The following is a 22,575-nucleotide window of genomic DNA, read 5'->3' as shown; positions in this document are numbered from 1 at the left end:
AATCACATCATCTACATGCCTTTTTAAAGGGGTGTCCAATTATTAAAATTAGAAATGAAAACAAATGATAGCACATGACCTAAAGCAGCCAGGCTTTCGGACTGGCCCGGGAATTATCAAAGCAGGTACAAGGACTCTCAAATCACTACAGAATACACTGATTGACCAGCCACAATGCAAGATAATAAAAATATTTAATAATGAGCGAAATGATTAAAAATGTAAAACAGTAATTTCAATACACCAACAGAATTCAATCACCAGGAAAATAAAAATTAATACTGAATGACAGAAATCCAACATTTAGAAAAACTCTAAATTATCTATAATTTCCTATGTGATGAAAGAACACTGTCCCTGATCTGAACTAAATATTTCACCAGAGCAAAGGTAGGCTTACAATTCTTGGTGAGTCCTTTTGGTATCCACTGCTCAGTACAACTGTGAACTAAACTCAACTGAAATGACCTCAACTGAACTGTGTCCTCAACTATCTTCAGCAGACTCTTTTATAAACTAGGTTGTCTCAGCTGTTCTAGTTCCTATTTTATTTCACTTTTTGAAAATCAACAAACAATTGTTTATTAAAGTTCTGTCCTGTTTCTCAGTCTCAGAGTAAACACAGAGCAACTGGAAACTTTCCAATTACATCATACATAGATCAGCTGACTCCGAGACAGTCTGCATTTATAAGCTCAAGCATAAACATGAGCAGTTAGAAATGTAAAATAACACTGTTCAACTCTCCTAACATCCTGTACAAACAGAGTATTAAAATCAACATGTAAGAATTTATTTACAATATCATAGCTAGTCATTCTGGCATATGATACACAGGTTAATCTGAAATTATGTACAAAACGTCAGCCAGACATGCTAGCACAGATGACAGTGTCTAATTTCTTCACAAGATCAAACAAATGTGATACAACAGGATAACCATTTGGATGGAATTTTTTTGGAACTTTTGTGCCTTGTCTGTTGGGGGCAAAAGAGACAAAAATTTGATTTTTTTTTTAAAGTTGTTGTCCTATGAAGGTCGAACCCGAGTAGTCTCTGAACATCCAAGGTATGCATCAGGTATTCATCTTAGCTGGAGTGATTTGGAAAGAAAGCTGGTAGATTAATAGACTAGTTAAGATCAGATTCAGAAGACCCCACAGGAATGGGTGCCGGATTGGTTCTTAAAGGTAGGAATGGGTGCCGGATTGGTTCTTAAAGGTCTAATGAAACAATCACCAAAAGTTGTAAAACAAATGAAAGAACCAATAAAACACAGCATTTAAAAACAGGTGAGTGTTATCATTTGATTATTCTGATGAAGTTCACTGAAGAGTAGAAATAAAATTGTTAAATAAATTACTTCTACGATACACAGTACCAGCAAGTTGTATTTTATTGGTTGGTTTTTAAAGATGATCTTATCTTTGTGAAATATTAGGTAGGCTAACTTGGAAAATAATACATGTGACTTGAAAATTCTTCTAGATGAAGCAACAGGTCACCAGAAGGAACCTTTCCATGAAATGAACCTTTGCTCATAGAAAGAAGAAATTTCTTCTAGTTGAAGCAATGGTCACCAGAAGGAACCTTTCCATGAAATTAACCTTTGCTCATAGAAAGAAGAAGAGGGTTCAAAGGAAGGTTTTGTAAGAGCCTCTAGCATTAGGTTAAGGTTCCATGGAAGGACGGGATCTCTAACTGGTGGATGAAGAAGGAATACACCTCTGAGAAAGACCTTGCCAAGTTTATGAGACTCTAGTGAAAGAAGTTCTGAAACCAAAGTTGGAAATTTGCAACAAAAGCTAATCAGGCCTTGAAGAGGATTCAGGCACCCAGGCGGCATGACACCCACCTGTGAGACAGCTGGATGTGGACACATGGCAGGATGACAAATTAGCTGCAGTGACAAAGGACTGTGGACAATTCCCTGTCAGAACTGAGGGAACCCCTACACCCTAACCACAGGTGGCACATACAAACCCCCACAGTGATACACTTTGCACCCCCCTTAGAAGCCACCATGTGCAACAGTTAGTCGAAAATGTGGCTGGCATAGCATGCCACGTGGGCAGGAAACCTGTGTGCTATGGGCAAAGCCTTTATTAATTGAATGTGCAATGTGATGTGTGTAGTGCTTGGTGCGTACTAAACTCAAACAGTATCACAACTTGTAGAAATGTGCCACAGCACGGAGGAAATCCTGCACATCACTGTAGTCACACTTATGTTGTAAGATATGCTTAATGCGACGCTCCCTTACTACAATAGCCTTCCTACGTGGTGTTACAGGCATCCCCCTCAGAAGAGATTCACGTTGGGTATCCGTCAAGTTCTGCTCCTGCTGCAGAACACACAGAAGGTTGGCTAGCTGTACAGTACAGCGTCCCAGTAATACCTTCAGCCGACAATGCCACGCCTACACCTGGTTGTTAGTATGCGGGAAGTCCATTTCTGAGACATCGGACACATTCCAAAACCGCAAAGGGTATGACGATGGCATTCATGTTTGTAGTGAACAGCGGGATGCATACTTGCGTGGTCATCCTAAACATAATAATGGTCTAGAAATATGCCAATTGGCTGAGCACATTCCGGTAAGGAAGCCACAATGCCCAGAAATGCAGTGACAACATCCAATTGTAGGAATGCCAACACTATTAGCTTGCGGATGGCAATGGAGAAAGCAGTGTCTATGCCATAGAGGGCGACAAGGTGGTGATGCTGGATCTGGTGCCAGATGATCTGTGCAAAATGGAATAGGCATCCCTTCAGAATACTCCTAGGGAATGCCTTCCAGCTGGCATGAATTGCTGCCGTCTCAAAATCAGTCATAATATACTGTGGAGACAAGGTGCATCCCTGTTCAGCAGCCATACCCTTCAGTACCTCCCACAAAGTGGTGTATGCAGACTCCGACTTCCGTGTCATGAGACAGTACACCAGGGGTACGATCCTTGTTGAGGTGGGGGTGCCAATACAGCCATGTAATGTATATAGCTGGCGACATATATCAGCCAGTGTGGGAAAGGTGCCATCACCAAGAATGATGTCGGACCTGCACAGGTCGGTCAAGTTTTGTGTGGTAGTAAGTAGTACCAAGGAAGCTGTACCATCCATATCCGACCTTCTACGGAGGATGAAGCTGCCAGTACGGAGTGGATACTGGCTGACATCAATATCTGCAAGTGTTGCTGGAGGTGTAGCCATGGATGCCCGTGCCCGCTGCCGTACCCTGGTAATGCTTCATCGAAGGGTTGCACGACAAGTCATCTCCTGTAGTACATTGTCATCTGCTGTGCCTAGGACACTCTGCATTACCAAGCTTGGCAATTCATTACCAGTTACCACCCTCTGCCGTAGTTCTGCTCGCAGTATAGCCACTTGGGCCATTGTTGCATTCAGGCCGTGCTGGTGTGGCAGTGATTTTAGCAATTCTTCACCCTCTTCCTGGTGAACAGTGTTGGCACGTCCTCTGCATGCCTTTACTCTCCGCTCGATACATGCCCAGTACCATTTTGGTGGTGCCTCACGTTCCAAATGGTAGAGGTACTCCTCCACCACCAGCATTGGTTTGCCACATTGGCTGGGCACTATGCTGTATCTGTTGCCAAGCAGTCCGGGGCTATACAGATACATAGATTCCAGCATGGTAGCAGCACTTGTTGATGGCCTCTCAGAATCCATCACAGCCAGTCTAGCTTGGTATGGGATATACAACCAGCCTTGGAGCAAGTCCCTTCCAGACAGTGGGTTACTCGCTTTATACCTCCTTGTCTTGTACTGTGTGTATTAGCACTGACTGTCACAGTGGCCCTGTACAGCTTTGTACACTCCACCCATCTCTGACTGCCTCTCCTCTATGGTTTCAATGTCTGCAGTTAACACAGCCCTGGAGTTGCCATATGCTTGAAATCTGGTAGGTGTCCACAAAGCCTAATTGCAGCACAGGTTCTGAGTGTACTGCACCAGCCCCCTTTAACTCCCAGTTGTTGCTGCTGGCCAATAAGGGTGTTGGGCCTGGTCCCAGTTTCAGTGGCAGATGTTACATAGGGAGGTACCTCTGTGTTGCACCCTTGTCTGCCTACATGGGACTGCGTACTTGTCTACACTCCTGTTGCAGGGACAACTGGACGGGTTTGGCAAGACCTGCATGACTTACACTGATGTGGAGTGGGAGATGGGTTACTGCTACTATATCTCCTGCTACTGGGTTAGTATTCCATAATTTACCAGGTTGGCATGTTCACACCTAACACTGCACTCAGGGGCTCTAACAGAATAGGTACTGTTTGTTGCAGGCATGCCTCATATTTGGGTTTGTCCTATGCTACAGCCCTCCTGCTGTGACATGCTTCCTACTAGTGCACACACTGTTTTTTCACTAGGTTGTAGTGTGTGTGGGGTATTGATGACACTACAGTGTCTGTACCTTTAAGGGTATAGCCTAACATATGACCTAGTATTCCATTCACCATTTCTCAGGGTAAGCTGTGCTGTGTTTTACTGTACGTGATGTGGAGTTTACTTCCTGCTTGTCGGGGACCGTTTGCTGTGTTTGCGTGGACAACAGGGGCTGTAACAGTAAGTAATAGTTGCATTTATGTTTTTGCATCACTTTTGTAGCACTACCGTTGTGCCGTTTGTCTTCTCGATCAGTGTGTATTTGCCGGCCGTGTACGCTGTATTTTGACAGTCTGCGTGTTTGCTTTAGGGGCCGTCTACTTTTGTAAGTTTTCCTACCGCCGTAGCTTTCCACGGCGTATCTGCCTTTTGGCAGCACCGCTCTATGGTTTAGCGGTGCTGCAGCCTTCTAGTTTCGGTGATGTAGCTCGCGGGCATTTGTCTCGTGATCTACACGCCGGAACCCCTTGAAGATCCAGAAGCTTTGTTTTACAAGGGGGACAGAAGCTGCAGCACATTCACAAAGGAAATGGGAGTAAGGATCTAAGCCTTGACAGGACAAGAAAAACACTTCTGCTTGTTTTCATATATCAATCAATTGAATTGTTTCTGAGATGCAGATAAAATATGGACTACTTCCTCAGAGAAGATAAAATGCCTTGCCTCTAAGGGAACTGAAGAAACCAAGCAGTTGACACAAGACTGAGAAGTTCTGATGAGGCTACTTAGAGGGGTATGAGAGGAGATCTAGTTGGAGCTCGAAAAGTCACTGAGGCAGTTTCAGATGAGGCCTGGGTAGAGGGAACCAGTACTAGTTGAGCCATTGTGGGGGTGATGATGTCGTCTTCTGATCTGCAGGATGAAGCTTTCTGAAGAAACTTAGGGATCATAGGAATGGAAGAAAAAGTGTAAAGACTGAGGGGGGGTGACAGAGTATAGCACCCCTTGTTGGTTGACCTCTTGGAGAATTAGCTGAAGTAGCTTCTGCATTTGATGATGGAGGGATAGGTAAACATCACAGCAAGACTGACTCCATCATCATCATCATCATCATTCTCTTTCGGCTTTTCCTGTTAGGGGTCGCCACAGCGGATCATCTCTTTCCATTTCTTCCTATCCTCTGCATCTTGCTGTCACACCAACCGCCTGCATGTCCTCTCTCACCACGTCCATAAACCTTATCTTAGGCCTTCCTCTATTCCTCTTACCTGGCAGCTCCATCCTTAGCATCTTTTTCCCAATATACCCATCATCCCTCCTCAGCACATGTCCAAACCAACGCAATCTTGTCTCTCTTGCTTTGTCTCCAAACTGTCCAACATGAGCTGACCCTCTAATATACTGATTCCTAATCCTATCCATCCTAGTCACACCAAGTGCAAATCTTAACATCTTTAACTCTGCCACATCCAGCTCTGACTCCTGCCTTTTTGTCAATGCCACTGTCTCCAACCCATATAACATAGCTGGTCTCACTACCCTCTTGTAGACCTTCCCTTTCACTCTTACTGGTACCCGTCTGTCACAAATCACTCCTGACACTTCTCCACCCATTCCACCCTGCCTGTACTCTCTTCTTCACCTCTCTTCCACATTCACCATTACTCTGAACTGTTGATCCCAAGTACTTAAACTCGCCCACCTTTACCAACTCTACTCCCTGCATCCTCACCATTCCTCTACCCTCCCTCTCATTTACACACATATATTCTGTCTTAGCCCTGCTGACCTTCATTCCTCTGCTCTCTAGAGCATATCTCCACCTCTCCAGAGTCTCCTCAACCTGATTCCTACTCTCACTACAGATCACAATGTCATCTGCAAACATTATAGTCCACGTGGCCTCCTGTCTGATCTAATCTGTCAACCTGTCCATCACCACTGCAAATAAGAAAGGACTCAGAGCTGATCCTTGATGTAATCCCACCTCCACCTTAAACGGATCCGTTACTCCCACTGCAGTCCTCACCACTGTCACACTACCCTCGTACATATCCTGTACCACTCTTACATACTTCTCTGCCACTCCCGACTTCCTCATACAATACCATAACTCTTCTCTAGGCACCCTGTCATATGCTTTCTCCAAGTCTACAAAGACACAATGCAACTCCTTCTGACCTTCTCTGTATTTCTCCAACAACACTCTCAGAGCAAACATTGCATCTGTAGTGCTCTTTCCTGGCATGAAACCATACTGCTGATCACTAATCATCACCTCCCTTCTTAACCTTGCTTCCACTACTCTTTCCCATAACTTCAAGGTGTGACTAATCAGTTTTATTCCTCTGTAGTTACTGCAGCTCTGCATATCACCCTTATTATTAAAGATAGGTACCAAAACACTTTTTCTCCACTCCTCAGGCATCCTCTGACTTTCCAAAATTTCATTAAACAATCTAGTCAGAAATTCCACTGCCATTTCTCCTAAGCACCTCCATGCTTCCATTGGTAAGTCATCTGGGCCAACAGCCTTTCCATTCTTCATCCTCTTCATAGCTGCCCTTACTTCCTCCTTGCTAATCTGTTTCACTTCCTGATTCACTATCCCCACATCATCCAACCTTCTCTCTCTCTCATTCTCTTCATTCATCTGCCACTCAAAATACTCTTTCCATCTACTCAACACACTCTCCTCTCTTGTGAGTACGTTTCCCTCACTATCCTTTATCACCCTTACTTGCTGCACATATTTCCCAGCTCTGTCCCTCTGTCTAGCTAATCGGTACAGGTCCTTTTCTCCCTCTTTAGTGTCCAATCTCATACAACTCTCCATATGCCTTATCCTTAGCTATCGCCACCTCTCTCTTTGCCATGCGCCTCATCTCCTTATACTCATGTCTACTTTCTTCATCTCTTTGAAAATCCCACTTCTTCTTCGCCATACTCTCCTGTACTTCCTCATTCCACCACCAGGTCTCCTTGTCCTCCTTCCTCTGTCCAGATGTCACACCAAGCACCTTTCTAGCAGTCACCCTTACTAGTTCTGCTGTAGTTAGCCAGCTATTCGGTAACTCTCCACTGCCTCCCAGTGCCTGTCTTAACTCTTCCCTAAACTCCACTTCACAATCACCCTTTTTTAACTTCCACCATTTAATCCTTGGCACAGCTTTCACACTCCTCCTCCTCTTCTTGATCACCAACGTCATTCTACATACCACCATTCTATGCTGCTTAACTACACTTTCCCCTGCCACCACAAAAAGTGTAATGACTGAGGGGGGGGGGTGACAGAGTATATCACCCCTTGGTGGTTGACCTCTTGGAGAATTAGCTGAAGTAGCTTCTGCATTTGATGATGGAGGGATAGGTAAACATCACAGCAAGACTGACTCCAATGAATGAAAATCTCTTGAGCCACTATCACAGTAAATGTCACTCATGAGGTGCTAGGATAGAGCTGCTGAGCCTATCCGCTAGCCAGCTGCCTTTCTCCGGAATGTGTGCTGTGACTAGCATGCAGCCAGAGTTGTCATAGTCTCATGACCTCCCTGGAAAATGGGTAGGACTTGATGCCTCCCTGCTTGTTGATATACATTACTAAGGACATGCTGTCAGTCTGAATAGCTACCACTTCTGGGGGCAAGAGATCCTTAAATTCTTGTACTGCTAAGAGAACTGCTCTCATCTCCAAAATGCTGATATGAAGAAAAGCCTCCGAGTGCTTACTTTGAACCATTATGGAGAGGTGGCATCTTTGGTCATGGCTGTAGACAGAAGACATGTTACAGACAGTCTTCCTATGTAAACCAATGAGCAAGTCAGTCACCAGTTTAAATGACTTCTGAAAGTCTGGGTTAGATGCATTATGGCAGAGGAGGAATCCGTTAGTTGCAAACATTGTCTGGAAAGCATCTAATGGAAGGATCCTTTTGTGATATTTTGCATAACTTACAACAGTGATAAAGAACTCCATGAAACTTTGAGCCTTAGTATTAATAAGAATTGAGAAAGTCAATAATGGTAGAGCAGAGAACACAAACCGAACAGTGGAGTGACCGCAGTCTTCTCGAGATGAGAGATATTTTGCATTAGGTGAGGTCTAGAAGGCATCCCATAAAAGATACTTGCCATGAAGCCTGAAGCTGACTTTCTGTTGCTCTTGCTGACCCAAGGTACTTGAGACTCCAAATGGGCATCGTAGTTCTCTGACTGGCAGCTGTTTTAGTTTTTTTTAGGCTGTGTGCGCACTCTCTCTCTGTCTCTGACCCATGTTGTTCAATGTTCTACCAGAAAACAGACTTGCTTCCCTAATATTTCCATCTTGCAGCAGTCTATACTATGAGGATGGAAAAAGTACAGTTTTGTACCTACCATAAATGTAGATGTCCGAACTGGATAGCATCTGCAGTCATAACAAGTGGGTTGTCCTGTCGTCAGGCAGCCCTGCAGTCGGCCGGATTCCAAAGTCCGGGTCCGGCTTCGGCTGATGTCGCACTCCACCCGACGTCATCTCTGTTGGTCTTCGGGTATAAAAGCATCAGCCGACGCCATTTTCCTCAGTGTTTCTTGCCCCAGATGCCAGTGGCCCTCCTGCAGGCTAAAAATTTGGATAGATGCCAATGTTTCCAAATAGATAGAGGTAAACACAACAATAAGCATATATGTACATATATACAAACAAATACACCATAAAAGACTCCCCCCCAATAGCTAGCTATTAGGAGGGTAAACACCCTAGGAGTACCACAGAGGGGAAGGAGGGAGGGTAATCCTGACTGCAGATGCTATCCAGTTCGGACATCTACATTTATGGTAGGTACAAAACTGTACTATGTCCTTCATGGATGCATCTGCAGTCATAACAAGTGGGTAGAATACCATAGCCAACTAGGGAGGAGGATAAAAGTAGATTATGGTGTGTTTAGGATCCCTTGCAGTACAGCAGTGGCAAACCCTGCTCGGGATCTGGAATATAGAGGCAAATTATAATGCTTGGCAAATGTATGCACGGAGGTCCAGGTAGCCGCCTCAATAATGTCTTTGGTTGTCACTCCTCGTAAGAAGGCTGTGGTAGTGGCTGTTGCCCTTGTAGAATGAGGTCTTATGTTCTGTGGAATTGGTTTTCCATGGAAGGAGTAACAGTATCTTATGCAATTTCCTATCCATTTGGAGATTGTCTGTTTGGAAATAGCTTTTCCTTCCCTTCCTGTTGCATAGGCTACAAAAAGTTGGTCAGTCTTTCTGCTATTTTTGTTCTGTCCAAGTAGTAGCGTAGCTGTCTATGTACATCCAAGGTATGCAGTATTCTTTCCCTCTGTTTTGTGGGTTGGGAAAGAAGGTAGGTAGGTGGATTGCCTGGTTTAAAGACACTCTGGATACCACCTTGGGCATAAATGTAGGATTAGTCCTCATGGACACTCTATCTTGGTGGAAGATTAGGAAGGGTTGCACTGCCATTAAGGCCTGTAGTTCTGAAACCCTCCTTGCTGAAGTAATTGCCAGTAGGAAAGCAGTTTTCCATGACAGGTGTTGTAGGTCTGCTGTTGCTGCTGGTTCAAAGGGTGATAGTGTCAACTTTTCTAGCACAAAGTTTAAATCCCAAGCTGGTAATGGTGGTTTCCTTGGAGGTTTTACATTTTTGATTCCTCTGAGGAACTGCCTGAGCAAAGGGTTTGAAAAAACAGGTGGATCAAAGCTGTATTCTGCTGAAATAGCTGATGCATGTATCTTGATGGAGGAGTAGGACAGGCCTGAATGAAGTAGTTCGGCCAGATACTCCAGAATGTTAGGCATATCTATGTTTGACACATCTTTTCCTCTTTCCGTACTCCAAATGACAAACCTTTTCCATTTTCCAGCATAGTTCCTTCTTGTTGAAGGTCTGCGTGCTTCAAGAATAATGTCTTTAACTCTTTGGGAAAGTTCTGAATTAGCTGCTGCTATGTGATGTTCCATGCAGTCAGTTGCAGCGTTTTTAGGTTTGGATGTATGATGCTGTAGTTGTTCTGAGTTAACATCAAAGGCATCAGAGGTATTGGCCACATTTTGTTCCGAGACATGCTCTTCAGTAGTGGGTACCAGTGTTGTCTTGGCCAGTTTGGAGCTATCAGGATTATCCTTGGACGTTCCTCCTTGATTTTTAGTAGTACCTTGTGTATCAAAGGAAGAGGTGGGAATGCATATGCTGTTAGGCCTTTCCAGTTGAAGGAGAGTGAGTCCACTTTCCATGCTAGTGGGTGGAATGTCCTTGTGCAGAATTTTTGAGCTGGTGATTGAGAGGTGATGCGAATAGGTCTATCTGTGGCATTCCCCATTTCTTTGAGATGGTCTTGAAGATGTCCGGTGCAGTTTCCATTCGTGGGCATCCAGTGGTTCTGCTTAATATGTCTGCTAGAGTATTGTCTTTCCCGGTACAAATATTGCCTGTAACTGGATGTTGTAGCTGAGTGCCAGGGTCCACAGCTCCAAGGTCATTCTGCATACGGGGTATGAATGAGTGCCTCCCTGTTTGTTGATGTACCACATGACTGTGGTGTTGTCTGTCCTTATCATCAACTGGCCCTCTTTGAGAAATGGTTTGAACTTTTGGATTGCCAGTTTTACTGCCAGCATTTCTTTTAGATTGATGTGCAGGTGAAGTTGATCCTGTGTCCACAATCCTTGCACGCATTTGTCCAGCATGTGGGCCCCCCATCCTAGGTCTGAAGCGTCTGTTGTGATGGTCTGGCTTGGTTGACATCTGCGAAAGGGTAGGCCTGGGTTTGACTGGCATGCCTGAGCCCACCATAGGAACTCCTGTTTTAAGCATGGAATTAGTGGGATTTCTGTTTCTAGACTGTGTCTGTGTTGGGACCATAAATTCTTTAGGTACCACTGTAGTTATGTCATATGTAGTCTGGCAAATGGGACCAAGATTATGCATGATGCCATGAAGCCCAAGGCCTGCAGAAATTTTCTTGCTGTTAACTTGTTCAGTTTTGTTAGTGCCAAGAAGTAAAGAGGAAGTTCTTTTGTTTTTCTGTAGTCAGGAATGCCATTTGTTGTACTGTGTCCAATTCCGCCAAGAATGTCCTTGTTTGGGATGGTATCAGCCTTGATTTTGTAAATTGACTGTGTATCCCAGTCCTTGTAGCAAGTAAATGACCCTTTGTAAATCTGTTGTCAACTTGCTTTTGTTGTCCCTTGTAGCAGGCAGTCGTCCAGGTAAGGGTAAATTTGAATTCCTGTAGTCTGCAATGGGCGATTACTGATGCCAGGCATTTTGTGAATACTCTGGGCAGTAGATAAGCCAAAGGGCAATGCTGAGAATTGATAGTGCTCTGATCCTGCAAGAAATCTGAGGTATCTTCTGCAGATTGGTCGAATGGGGACGTGCAGGTATGCCTCCTTGAGATCTAGAGTTACCAGCCAAGACTCCTTGCCCAGCATGGGAAGAAGTAGCTGTAGGGTCAGCATTTTGAATTTTGGGACAATGATGTATGTATTTAAGGTGGACAGGTCGAGAATTGGTCTCCAACTTTTTTCCTTTCTTGGAACTAGGAATAGTCTGGAGTAGAACCCCTTTCCTTGTTCTGCTGTTGGCACTCTTTCCACAGCTCTCATGTTTGCTAACTCCATTATCTGGCGTAGAGCCTCTGTCTTTTGATGTGGAGGTAGATTTGGCATTCCTCTTTTGACTGGTAAAGTGTGGAAGTGAAACCGGTAACCTTGATCTATGGTTTGTAAAATCCACTTGTCTTTTGTTATGTAGTGCCAGTTTTTTGAAAATAAGGTTAACTTTCCGCCTAGAGGAGCTTCTATTTGTTCCCTGGTAGGCGGATTTAGGATTAAGTCACTGTGGTTGTGCTGATGTAGTAGCAGTGGCTGTGTCTGTGCCTCTGTTGTTACCATGCCACTGTCGTCCTCTGTAGGCACCTCCTCTGGATTGGTTTCTGCCTCTAGAACGTCTATTCCTGCCCCTTTGAAATTTTGTGGAGTCAGGAAAGGACCAATTTTTGGCAGGCCAGTTCCTGCTAAACCTTGGGGGCTGAAACTGCAAGAAATCTTTAACAGTTTGAACAGATTTTGCCTTTTCTTCCATTTTCTTCATAACCTGCTGGGCAGGTGTACCAAACAAACTTGTCTTGTCCATAGGAGCATCTAGCAACTTAGCTTTAACATGATCCGGTAAAGCTTGTTCCTTTAGCCATGCATGCCTTCTTATCACTGTGCCTGTCATGGCTGATCTAAATGAAGCCTCCAGTGCATCATAGCCACATTTTAAGGAATGGTTGCTAACCTGTTGTATGTTATTTACCATCTCTAATACATATTTCTTATCAAGAGATTCATCAGTGGTTAGATTTTTAGTTAACTGATCAAGCATAAACTCTTGGTATTGTATCATGTGAAACTGACAGTTTAAAGCTCTAGCTGAGAGAGTAGCTGAAGTGTAGACCTTTTACCCCATCTGTCTAAAGACCTTGCTTCCCTTTCAGAAGGATAGGGTTTTAGCTGTGGTCGTGACTACTGCCTTGGGACCCTGGGATATAGTTTCTGGGTCTGCAAGTGGGGCCTTGTAAAGGTGGTGATGAGTATCTGGCACCCTGTAAAATCTGTCTGGTTTGGCAGGGGCTGGGGTAAAGAATCTGGAGCGGAGCAAACATCTTTGAAAGCATCATCCACCACAGAGAGAACAGGAGGTATAGCTAAGGGCCTGTGCTGTGGGAGGTGCAGAAAAGTCCTAAGTCTCTTTCTGGAGTCTGAGAAATCCTGCTGCCATTGGAACTGTTCTCGCATGGCATGCAAGGTTTCCCAAAGGAGAATTCTTCTGGTGGGGAAGCAGCTGGAATGGATTCTTCAGCATCAGAATCTTCAAAATTGGAGAAGGGAGCCTCAGGCTGGTCAGTTATGTCTGATTCATCAGCAGAATCATCAGAAGACACTGGCTCAGGGGCTCTGCCCTAGGTCTCTTCTCTGGGGCTGAGAGGCCCTGTCAGGGTGAGATTGAGATCCTCTAATTAAAGAAATTAAATCTTCTGCCAAGGAAAGCATTTGAGAACTAGAAGAGGGCCTGGATGTGGGGGGTTTAACAGGCACTGTTTTAGTAGTCTTGGCTGCTTTAGCCCTGGCGAAGGCCTTAATGGACATGGCAGCTGGAGGCCTAGCAGCACCACGTGCTGGGGTAGAGACATCCAAGGGATGGTGTCTGATAAGTCAACCACCGTAGTGGGTAAAATTTCTGAGGTCGATTCAAGAGTAGCAGGGGCCTCAGTTGTAAGAATAGGTTCAGCTGTACTTAGATCAGTTTTCTCGGTTTCGCTGAAACCGAGACACTGCATGTTTGCTTTACCGTGGTTTCGGCCGAAACCGCGGACCGAGTGTCGGTCTTTATCTTTGCGTTTTGGGGTAGTCGGAGGATCCGACGGCATAATGTACGCAAAATCAGAACCGAAAAACTGTTCTGCAAACTCCGACCGACGCCTAAGCGTTCGTCGGTTGAAAGAGGCACAGGCCGAACAAGCTGCTACGTCGTGGGCTGGGCCTAAACAAGGCAGACAGTAAGAGTGGAAATCTTTATGAGGTATTTGTTTCCCACAGGTTAAACAATTGTTAACTTTTTCTGACATCGGCTGAGGCAAGAAAGAGTCCCCAACGGGTACTTAGCTTTAGAAGTCTTCGAAGTAGTATTCGGTAGAAGTAATCTCTGGATCCGACCGACCGGCACTTGCGAACAGCTTCTGCTTCGGGCGCCACGCGGCAAGAAAGACTGAGGAAAATGGCGTCGGCTGATGCTTTTATACCCGAAGACCAACAGAGATGACGTCGGGTGGAGTGCGACATCAGCCGAAGCCGGACCCGGACTTTGGAATCCGGCCGACTGCAGGGCTGCCTGACGACAGGACAACCCACTTGTTATGACTGCAGATGCATCCATGAAGGACATCATCAGCATCCTCTGGGATGTCTTTTTCGTGGCTGCAGCTAAAGCCAACAGTATGGAGTCAACAAGAGGCCCCTTGCTCCATTATGGCCTGCCTTTGGGAGTACAAACAACCCTTTTTAATTTACTTGGAATCCGCTCAACTGTGTCCAGTTCATTACTCACTTTACTACAAAGCATATCTACCAGCTTGTCTGGGGAAGGCACGAACTGTGCTAATGGGTGAGAGGAATTATAGGCCTCCTGCAAGACCTATTCCTTAGGGGAGGTGAGGTCCACTGGCCGTGATCCCTTCTGCCTCATCATCTTCAATATTCTGCTGTAGAATGCATACTCTGGGGAATATTTTGGAGAAAATTTCCCTTCATCCAGATCTGTATCTGGAGTGGGAAACTCCGAACGGGAGCCCAGGTGTTTCCTCTTTAATTTCTCTTCTTTGGGAGGCTAGGGTGAAGTCCCCATCTGAACTTCTCTAGAAAGAGTGCTCTACAGAGCTCACCAGAATAAGCTAGAAAATTCTCTGGTCCACAGGGAGCCTATATGATTTTTTTTTACACAAAAGGCCAACTTCAATGGTTTCACATGGTGGAGCTGGCACTGCTGATACAATGGTGCAATACCAAAGCTGACCACAGCAATTATTTTCAAAAAAGTTGCATAACACAGTCCTGAGTATCAGAAGGAACAAATAATGAATTTCAGCACTTTATCATCTTAGTACTGTAACGTACCTAACAGTAGAAAGCAATTTACTGTGATCATTAGTGTTCTGAAATAAATGGATGGGACATTATGATTCAAAATGCATCATTTTTTAACACAGACTTTCTTTGCTAGAAGATTCAACAAGCAACTCACAAAAAATACAACATGGTCTTCCAAAAAAATATGCTAACGGTCTGTGATCACGGTGTGGAACATGCTGATGCAACTTCTCCTGGTCCTCATAACTAGTCTTACCTTACTCAAAGTAGCATATTTCCTCCATCCTTAAACACAGCTGTGCCTTAAACCCATCCTCTTCCCTGATAAACCATCACTGTATTCTTCTAGAATTCCAAGTACATCCCTATATGTACTTACAGAAGAGTAACCTGCATACTCTCTCTACAATCCTAGAGTCATGCCTCATCCATTTCATACATCTGTACACTGAATCTTTTATCAATATTATAGATTGTGTTGAAAAACTGCTCTTACTGGAATATGATGTAGCATCCATCTTGCCCACTCTCACTGGAGATCCAGAACTGCGCATCTCTGCACCAACTTCATTCCATACAGGCTCTAACTTCTTGCAGTGCCCACACCAAGGTGCATAAAACTGTGGAAAAAAGATCAATACAGTTACAATGCAAATAAATCCATCTAAGATAACAACTTAAACAGTTTGCTTCAATGTATATTGAAACAAAGCAAAATACCCTAAAGCAAGTGCAAACCCCAACTTCCAAGGAGAAAATAAGGGATGCCACACATGAAAATCAGGGGTTATCTGGCTAAAACCAAGGAATACTTAATTAGCATAAGCAAGGCATATTCATGGATAAGGTAGTCAGACATACAAAGATAAGCAGAGCACTGTTAAACTTTACTTTTATATCATCTTAAACCTAAATTTACAAAAGCATAAGTGTTGTTGCCCCAAACACCATAATTCCCTTACAATTTGCACTGCAAGCCCTCTTGCTAATATGAGGGTCTGTTGGGGCTAACTGGTTAACATATTTAAACCAACTGTGAAGATGTCAATGGATAGTGACTTGGGTACCACAGACTTAAAAAGGCAGTTGGCAATCAAATGGGCATCATTTTAACCACCTTCACAGCCTCTGGCTACCTACTTTTACAACCTTCACAGATGCCCTCAAGACTTGCATATGTGCTCAAACTTACTGACTGACATAACCACCATTCTGCCTTTCTGCCACTAGCACTTTCATATATCCACTTTTTTACTACAGTCTACCTAAGTTATTGGCATTAACAACTGGCTGCCTTTGCACAAAATGTTTATTGATGCATTATGGTGCTTTTATGAAGCAACTGTTAACAAAAAGATGAACTAATGAAAGAGGTTTCAGATATTCAGTCATAAATATGTCAAAAACTAGTCAACAATCTCCTTTTCTCTCATTTATTTACCTTTGTTTAATAGGAAAATCTGACTGCGATAAAACCCTTTTCAGCAGAGGCCCAGGGAGAAAAGCTCCACATTTAACATCAGTTATGCCACACACAGATATATTAAATAGTTATGTGATTAGAAAGAATACAAAATACAGGAAAGGCAGTGAAGGTTAATTAGAAGTTATGTACTTACCATAACGTTCCATCTGAGTAGGTGTATTCATTTGTCTGCAAAGTACAGTTTTGTACCTACCATAAATGTAGATGTTCGAGGATCCACATTGCTGCAGTCCTAACCATTGGGTAGTCCGCTGTCCAGTCGGCCCGAATACCAAAGTATATGGCTGACGTCGGTCAAGGCGCATTAGACTGATGTCAGGACGTCAGGGTACTAATGCGCATGACCGACGTCATATCCTCAGTCTTTTCTTGCCCCAGATGTCAGAAGACCCTAAAAAGACAAGGCCCAAAACCAAAAACACACCAAAAGCCCTGCACCAAACATATATACAATATATACAATAATATATATTAACTCACACCACCACCACCCTAAACAAAGAGGGAAGGAGGGAGGAATTGGACTGCAGCAATGTGGATCCTCGAACATCTACATTTATGGTAGGTACAAAACTGTACTATGTTCTTCATTCCACATTGCTGCAGTCCTAACCATTGGGTAGAATCCCAAAGCAGAGGTAAGGGAGGCTGGCAAATCATAAGGAAGCAGGAGCTGTCAACATGCCTTGCAAAATAGCTGTGGCAAAACCAGCCCTAGATTTAGAGTAGAGAGGAAGGTGGTAATGCTTAGAGAAAGTATGCACTGAACTCCAAGTAGCTGCCTCCAAAATATCCTTAGTTGCCACCCCTTAGAAATGCTGTTGAAGTGGCAGTAGCCCTAGTGGAATGAGGTCTAATCCCAGCTGGAATTTCCTTGCCATGATGGGAATAACAAAAAGAAATGCAAAACCCAATCCACTTAGAAATAGTTTGCTTAGACACAGGCTTGCCCTGAGAACTCAAAGCAAAAGAAACAAACAACTGCTGAGACTGCCTGAAATCCTTAGTCCTGCTTAAATAATAACGTAACTGCCTATGTACATCTAAAGTGTGTAAAATCTTTTCCCCCTTATTTTGGGGATCTGCATAGAACGTAGGCAAATGAATAGTTTGGTTTAAAGCCACACTAGAAACCACCTTAGGCATAAAGGAAGGATTAGTATGTAATGATACCCTATCCTTATGGAAAATCAAAAAGGGCTCTACTGCCATAAGGGCCTGCAACTCAGAAACCCTTCTTGCAGAAGTAATAGCCAACAAAAAAGCAGTCTTCCATGACAAGTATTTCAATTCAGCAGTAGCCGCAGGCTCAAAAGGTTGTAGAGTAAGTTTCTCCAACACAAAATTGAGATCCCAAGCAGGAGTAGGAGCTCTTGGGGTCTTATATTCTTTGCCCCTCTAAGAAATTGCTTGAACAAAGGATGCGAAAACAATGGTGGGTCACAATCATAGTGAGCTGAAATTGCTGCAGCATGAATCTTGATGGAAGAGAAAGACAAACCTTTGTCCAGTAACTCAGTAAGATATTGAAGAGCCACACTCAAATTTGGCTCAGTAATCTCCAAATTGTTTGCTGCACTCCAAAACAAAAATCTCTTCCATTTTTCTCCGTACACTTTCCTTGTACTAGGTCTTCTGGCTTCCATAATCACATTTAAAACTTGCTGAGGAAGCTGAGACCTGCTGTCTTTCAAAACAGAATATGCCAGGCTGTTAGATGTAGAGAATGAAGCTTGACATTGAGCAGATGACCGTCCCTCTGAGACAACAGGTGTGGAATCAAGGGTAAAGGCCATGGAGGCTTCCTTACCAGACTCCTCAGTAATGGGTACCAGTACTGCCGAGGCCAATCTGGAGCTATTAAAATCATCCTTGGCTTGTCCTGTCTGACCTTTAGAAGCACCTTTGGAAGAAGAGGCAGAGGTGGAAAGGCATACACATGAACATTTTTCCAACTGAAAGAAAGAGCATCCACTTTCCAAGCTGTGTGATGAAATCCTTTCGTGCAAAACTTTGGCAGCTGGTGGTTTAGTGGAGAAGCGAACAGATCTATGTCTGGAGTTCCCCATGACACTGTCAATGTTTGAAATACATGAAGATCCAGTTTCCACTCGTGGGGATCCATGATTTGTCTGCTTAATACATCTGCTAAGGAGTTCTGTGCTCGGCAGAAACCTTGCCTGAAGAGTTAGTTGCAGACTGAGCGCAGTCTCCCATAAAATCATTGCTTGTCTGCACAATGGGTAAGAATGTGTTCCCCTTGTTTGTTGATGTACCACATGACAGTTGTGTTGTCTGTTAGAATCAACACCTGCCCTGGAAGAAGTAACTCCTTGAAAGCAATTAATGCAAACTGAACTGCTAACATCTCTTTCATGTTGATATGTAGATGCTGTAGTCTGGCAGGCCACTTGTCTTGTATCCACTTTCCATTTAGATGAGCTCCCAAGCAACATCTGAGGCATCTGTCGTTAGAATCTGACTTGCCTCTGGCCGGGTCACAGAGAGTCCCTTGTTTAGGTGACATTCCTGAGCCCACCACAAAAATTCCTTTTGAATGCAAGGTATTATTTGAATGACAGTGTCCAAATCCTGGCAGTGCTGTGTCCACAGATTTTTGAGATACCATTGTAGCTTCCTCATATGCAGTTTGGCATTGGGAAGCACCAGAATACAAGATGCCATGAACCCTAAGGCTTGAAGGACTGTCCTTGCAGTCAGCCCGGACTGAAGAGATAGATGATGGAAGTAACTGGAAAGATTCTTTTGTTTGTCCGGGGTTAAAAAGGCCATCTGGGCTGCTGTATTCAGTCTCACACCCAGAAAGCACATGTCTTGAGAGGGTACTAGACTGGACTTTATTTCGTTCACAGAATACCCTAGGCATCTTAGCACTGCTATGACATATTCCAGATGCTGCAGAAGATCTTCTTTTTCTTGAGCCAGAATCAGGCAGTCGTCCAAGTAAGGATAGATTTGGATTCCTTTTAGCCTGAAGTAAGCTATCACTGGAGCCAGAACCTTTGTGAATACTCTGGGAGCAGTAGATAAGCCAAAGGGCAATGCAGAGAACTGATAATGAGAATTTCCAGCTCGAAAACGGAGATACTTCCTGCATCTTAGTCTTATTGGCACATGAAGGTAAGCTTCCTTGAGATCTAAAGTTACCATCCAGTGATCTTTGCCCAGCAGAGGTAAAAGCTGTTGTAACGTCAACATTTTGAACTTGGGAATGTCCAGATAAGTGTTGAGGATAGATAAATCCAAAATTGGTCTCCACGTGTTCCCCTTCTTTGGTACTAGGAACAGGCGAGAATAAAATCCTAGGCCCCTTTCTGGTACAGGAACTGGCTGAATGGCCCCTATTTGGAGTAACAAAGAAATTTGCTTGTGAGCCTCTTTCCTTTGTGGAGGAGGAACGTCTGGCATGCCTTTGAAAGGAGGCAAGGTATGGAAATAAAACCTGTAACCGTGGTGAATGATATCCAAAACCCATCTGTCTTGAGTAATTAAATCCCAATTTTCTTTGAAAAGAGACAGTCTTCCTCCCAAAGGAGCTGCCAGTCGAGAATGCTCTGGCAGCTGAAAAGGCAGGTCATTGGGTCTGTTTACGAAAGGACTGACCCCTGCCCTCACCAGAAGTCTGAGCAGGAGAACTCCCTGTTCTAGGCCTAAAAGAACCTTGAGCTCTGCCCCTACCACGTCTAGACCTACCCCTAGACTGGGAATCATACGCAGGATATGTCCATCCCTTAGTAGGCCAATTTCTGCTAAACTTTGGAGGCTGCACCTGCAAAAAATCTTTGACAGTCTGCATAGATTTAGCCTTGTCCTCCATTTTCTTTAAAACTGCTTCCACAGGCGAACCAAACAACACATCAGACTGTAAAGGAGCATCCAAAATCCTTGTTTTAACATGCTCAGCTAAATTCTGATCCCTCAACCAAGCGTGCCTCGAAGAACAGAACCAGTGGCAGCCACCCTCGAGGAGGCCTGCACAGCATCAAAACCACATTGCAAAGAATGCTTACCCACTTGTTCAGACACATGAACTAAATCTAGCAACTCTTTACACTCAATACCTTCCGCCAGAGCATCCACCTTAGATTTCAATTGTGAAAGGAGATAATTCTGATATTTTAGCATGTGAAACTGACAATTCAACGCCCTCATGGCTAAAGTGGAAGAAGTATACACTTTCTTACCCCATCTATCCAAAGCCCTTGCCTCTTTATCAGAAGGAACAGGATTTTTAACAACAGAGGCCTTAACACCTTTAGGCCCCTGAGAAACAATTTCTGGGTCTGCCCTAGGACTCTTAAAAGATACTTATGAGCTTCAGGCACCCTATAGTACCTATCAGGTTTAACAGGGCAGGAGGCAAAGAATCAGGATTCAGGGAAGCCTCTGCAAAAACATCTTCCACCACATTCAACACAGGAGGAATAGCTAAGGGCCTATGCTGGGGTAATAACAAGAATTCCCTAAGCCTCTTCCTGGAATCAGAGAAATCTTGGCCTTCCCATTTAAAATGCTCCCTCATGGAATGCAGAGTCTCTGAAAATGAAAAATCCTCAGGAGGAGAAGCTGAAGGAGTGGAATCATCCACATCAGAATCAGAATAATGAGGAAACTCCTGCAAGTCTTCAGCCGAAGACTCAGAAGCCTCTGAACACTGTTCAAAACTCTCAAACTCAGACTCCACCCTAGGCCTCTTATCAGGAGGGGGCATAGAACCTCTAATCATAGTAATCAAATCCTCTGCCAATTTAAGCATATGTTTCTTAGGCACAGAACCTGAAGTGCTAGGAGAAGCCCCCACTGAAGCTAAACTTGGCCTACCTCTCAAGGAAGTCTTGGAAACAGAAGGAGAGGCTCTAACTGCCTTAGGAAGAGAGGGAAGAACAGCTACCTGAGAAATCCCATCAGCCTGGCCTGCCTCCTGAGAGGGCACATCCTGTAACAGTAAAGTCTCTGCCTGAGACTCCACAGAAACTCCTGGCAAAACCTCTGGCTCCACTGAGCCTTCTAAAGAACCGACGTCCGGGACTGCCGGTTCTTCAACCCTAGGCTTTGCTGCTTTGTCCTTGCGCTTTTTGGAAGCGGGCGCGGAGGATCCGACGGCATTTTATAATTACAACCCTTCCCAAACACTAACCTGGCACAGTCTAACCTTCTCTTAATAGTGCGTTTGTTAAATCTAGCACAAGAGCGGCATCCAACAACGTCGTGCTCAGGCCCTAAACAAGGTATACACAAAGTATGGTAATCCCTATGAGGTATCGGTTTCCCACAAGAAATACAGTTATTCACTTTTTCTGACATCCGGTTAAATACTGAGGCAAGAAAACCAAAATGTTCCCCAACGGGTACTTAGCCAACTTTGATTCGGTCTGAAACTCCGACTTCAGAAAATTTCAGAACGCCAACCTGCACTCGCAAAACTGCTTCTGCATCGGACCATGCGGCAAAAAAAGGCTGAGGATATGACGTCGGTCATGCGCATTAGTACCCTGACGTCCTGACATCAGTCTAATGCGCCTTGACCGACGTCAGCCATATACTTTGGTATTCGGGCCGACTGGACAGCGGACTACCCAATGGTTAGGACTGCAGCAATGTGGAATGAAGAACATCCTGTGGGTTATGGATCCGATATCGGATCCGAACCGGCATGGTTTTCCAGCTATGGATCCGAGCTCTCAGCTCCTCCCCTCACCCATAATGCCCTGCTCTCCCTACAAGACCTCAGATCGAGTTTGCCATAAATCAAAATACCCTAGAAAGGGTAACACGTAATATGCAGGAAACTGACAAGTCCAGGGGGATAGGAGGGCGGGATGGTTGCAGACAAATGAATACACCTACTCAGATGGAACGTTATGGTAAGTACATAACTTCTAAATCTGAAGTAGGAGATTCATTTGTCTGCAACCTGTGGGACAGAGTCCCCAGCTACCTGAATCTTGGGCTGTCAAGGAAGGATATTCGAGCACCGGAGCCAAAGGATGCTCTACCTCTAGATGTAATATCCAACTTGTAGTGGGAAATAAAGGTGTGAGATGAAGCCCAAGTGGCTGCTGAACAAATATCATCCAGAGGAATCCTGGCTTTAA

At 44.3% G+C, this 22,575-nt stretch overlaps 1 protein-coding gene across 1 annotated transcript in view; it reads right to left on the bottom strand.

Annotated features, from left to right (window-relative positions):
- The window catches only part of TMX3 (thioredoxin related transmembrane protein 3), a 1,593,937-nt gene that overhangs the window by 1,181,513 nt on the left and 389,849 nt on the right, over nucleotides 1-22,575 (bottom strand). The window contains exon 4 of the mRNA XM_044067138.1: nucleotides 15,470-15,593. Within this exon, the coding sequence (XP_043923073.1) occupies nucleotides 15,470-15,593 (124 nt within the window). The remainder of the gene's footprint in view (nucleotides 1-15,469; nucleotides 15,594-22,575) is intronic.

This window comes from Protopterus annectens, chromosome 3.part1 (genome assembly GCF_019279795.1).
Source record: "Protopterus annectens isolate FY-2018-M chromosome 3.part1, PAN1.0, whole genome shotgun sequence".
Taxonomy (NCBI): Eukaryota; Metazoa; Chordata; order Ceratodontiformes; family Protopteridae; genus Protopterus; species Protopterus annectens.
The sequence above is the reverse complement of the archived record's forward strand: the minus strand, read 5'-3'. Positions and strand labels throughout refer to the sequence as shown.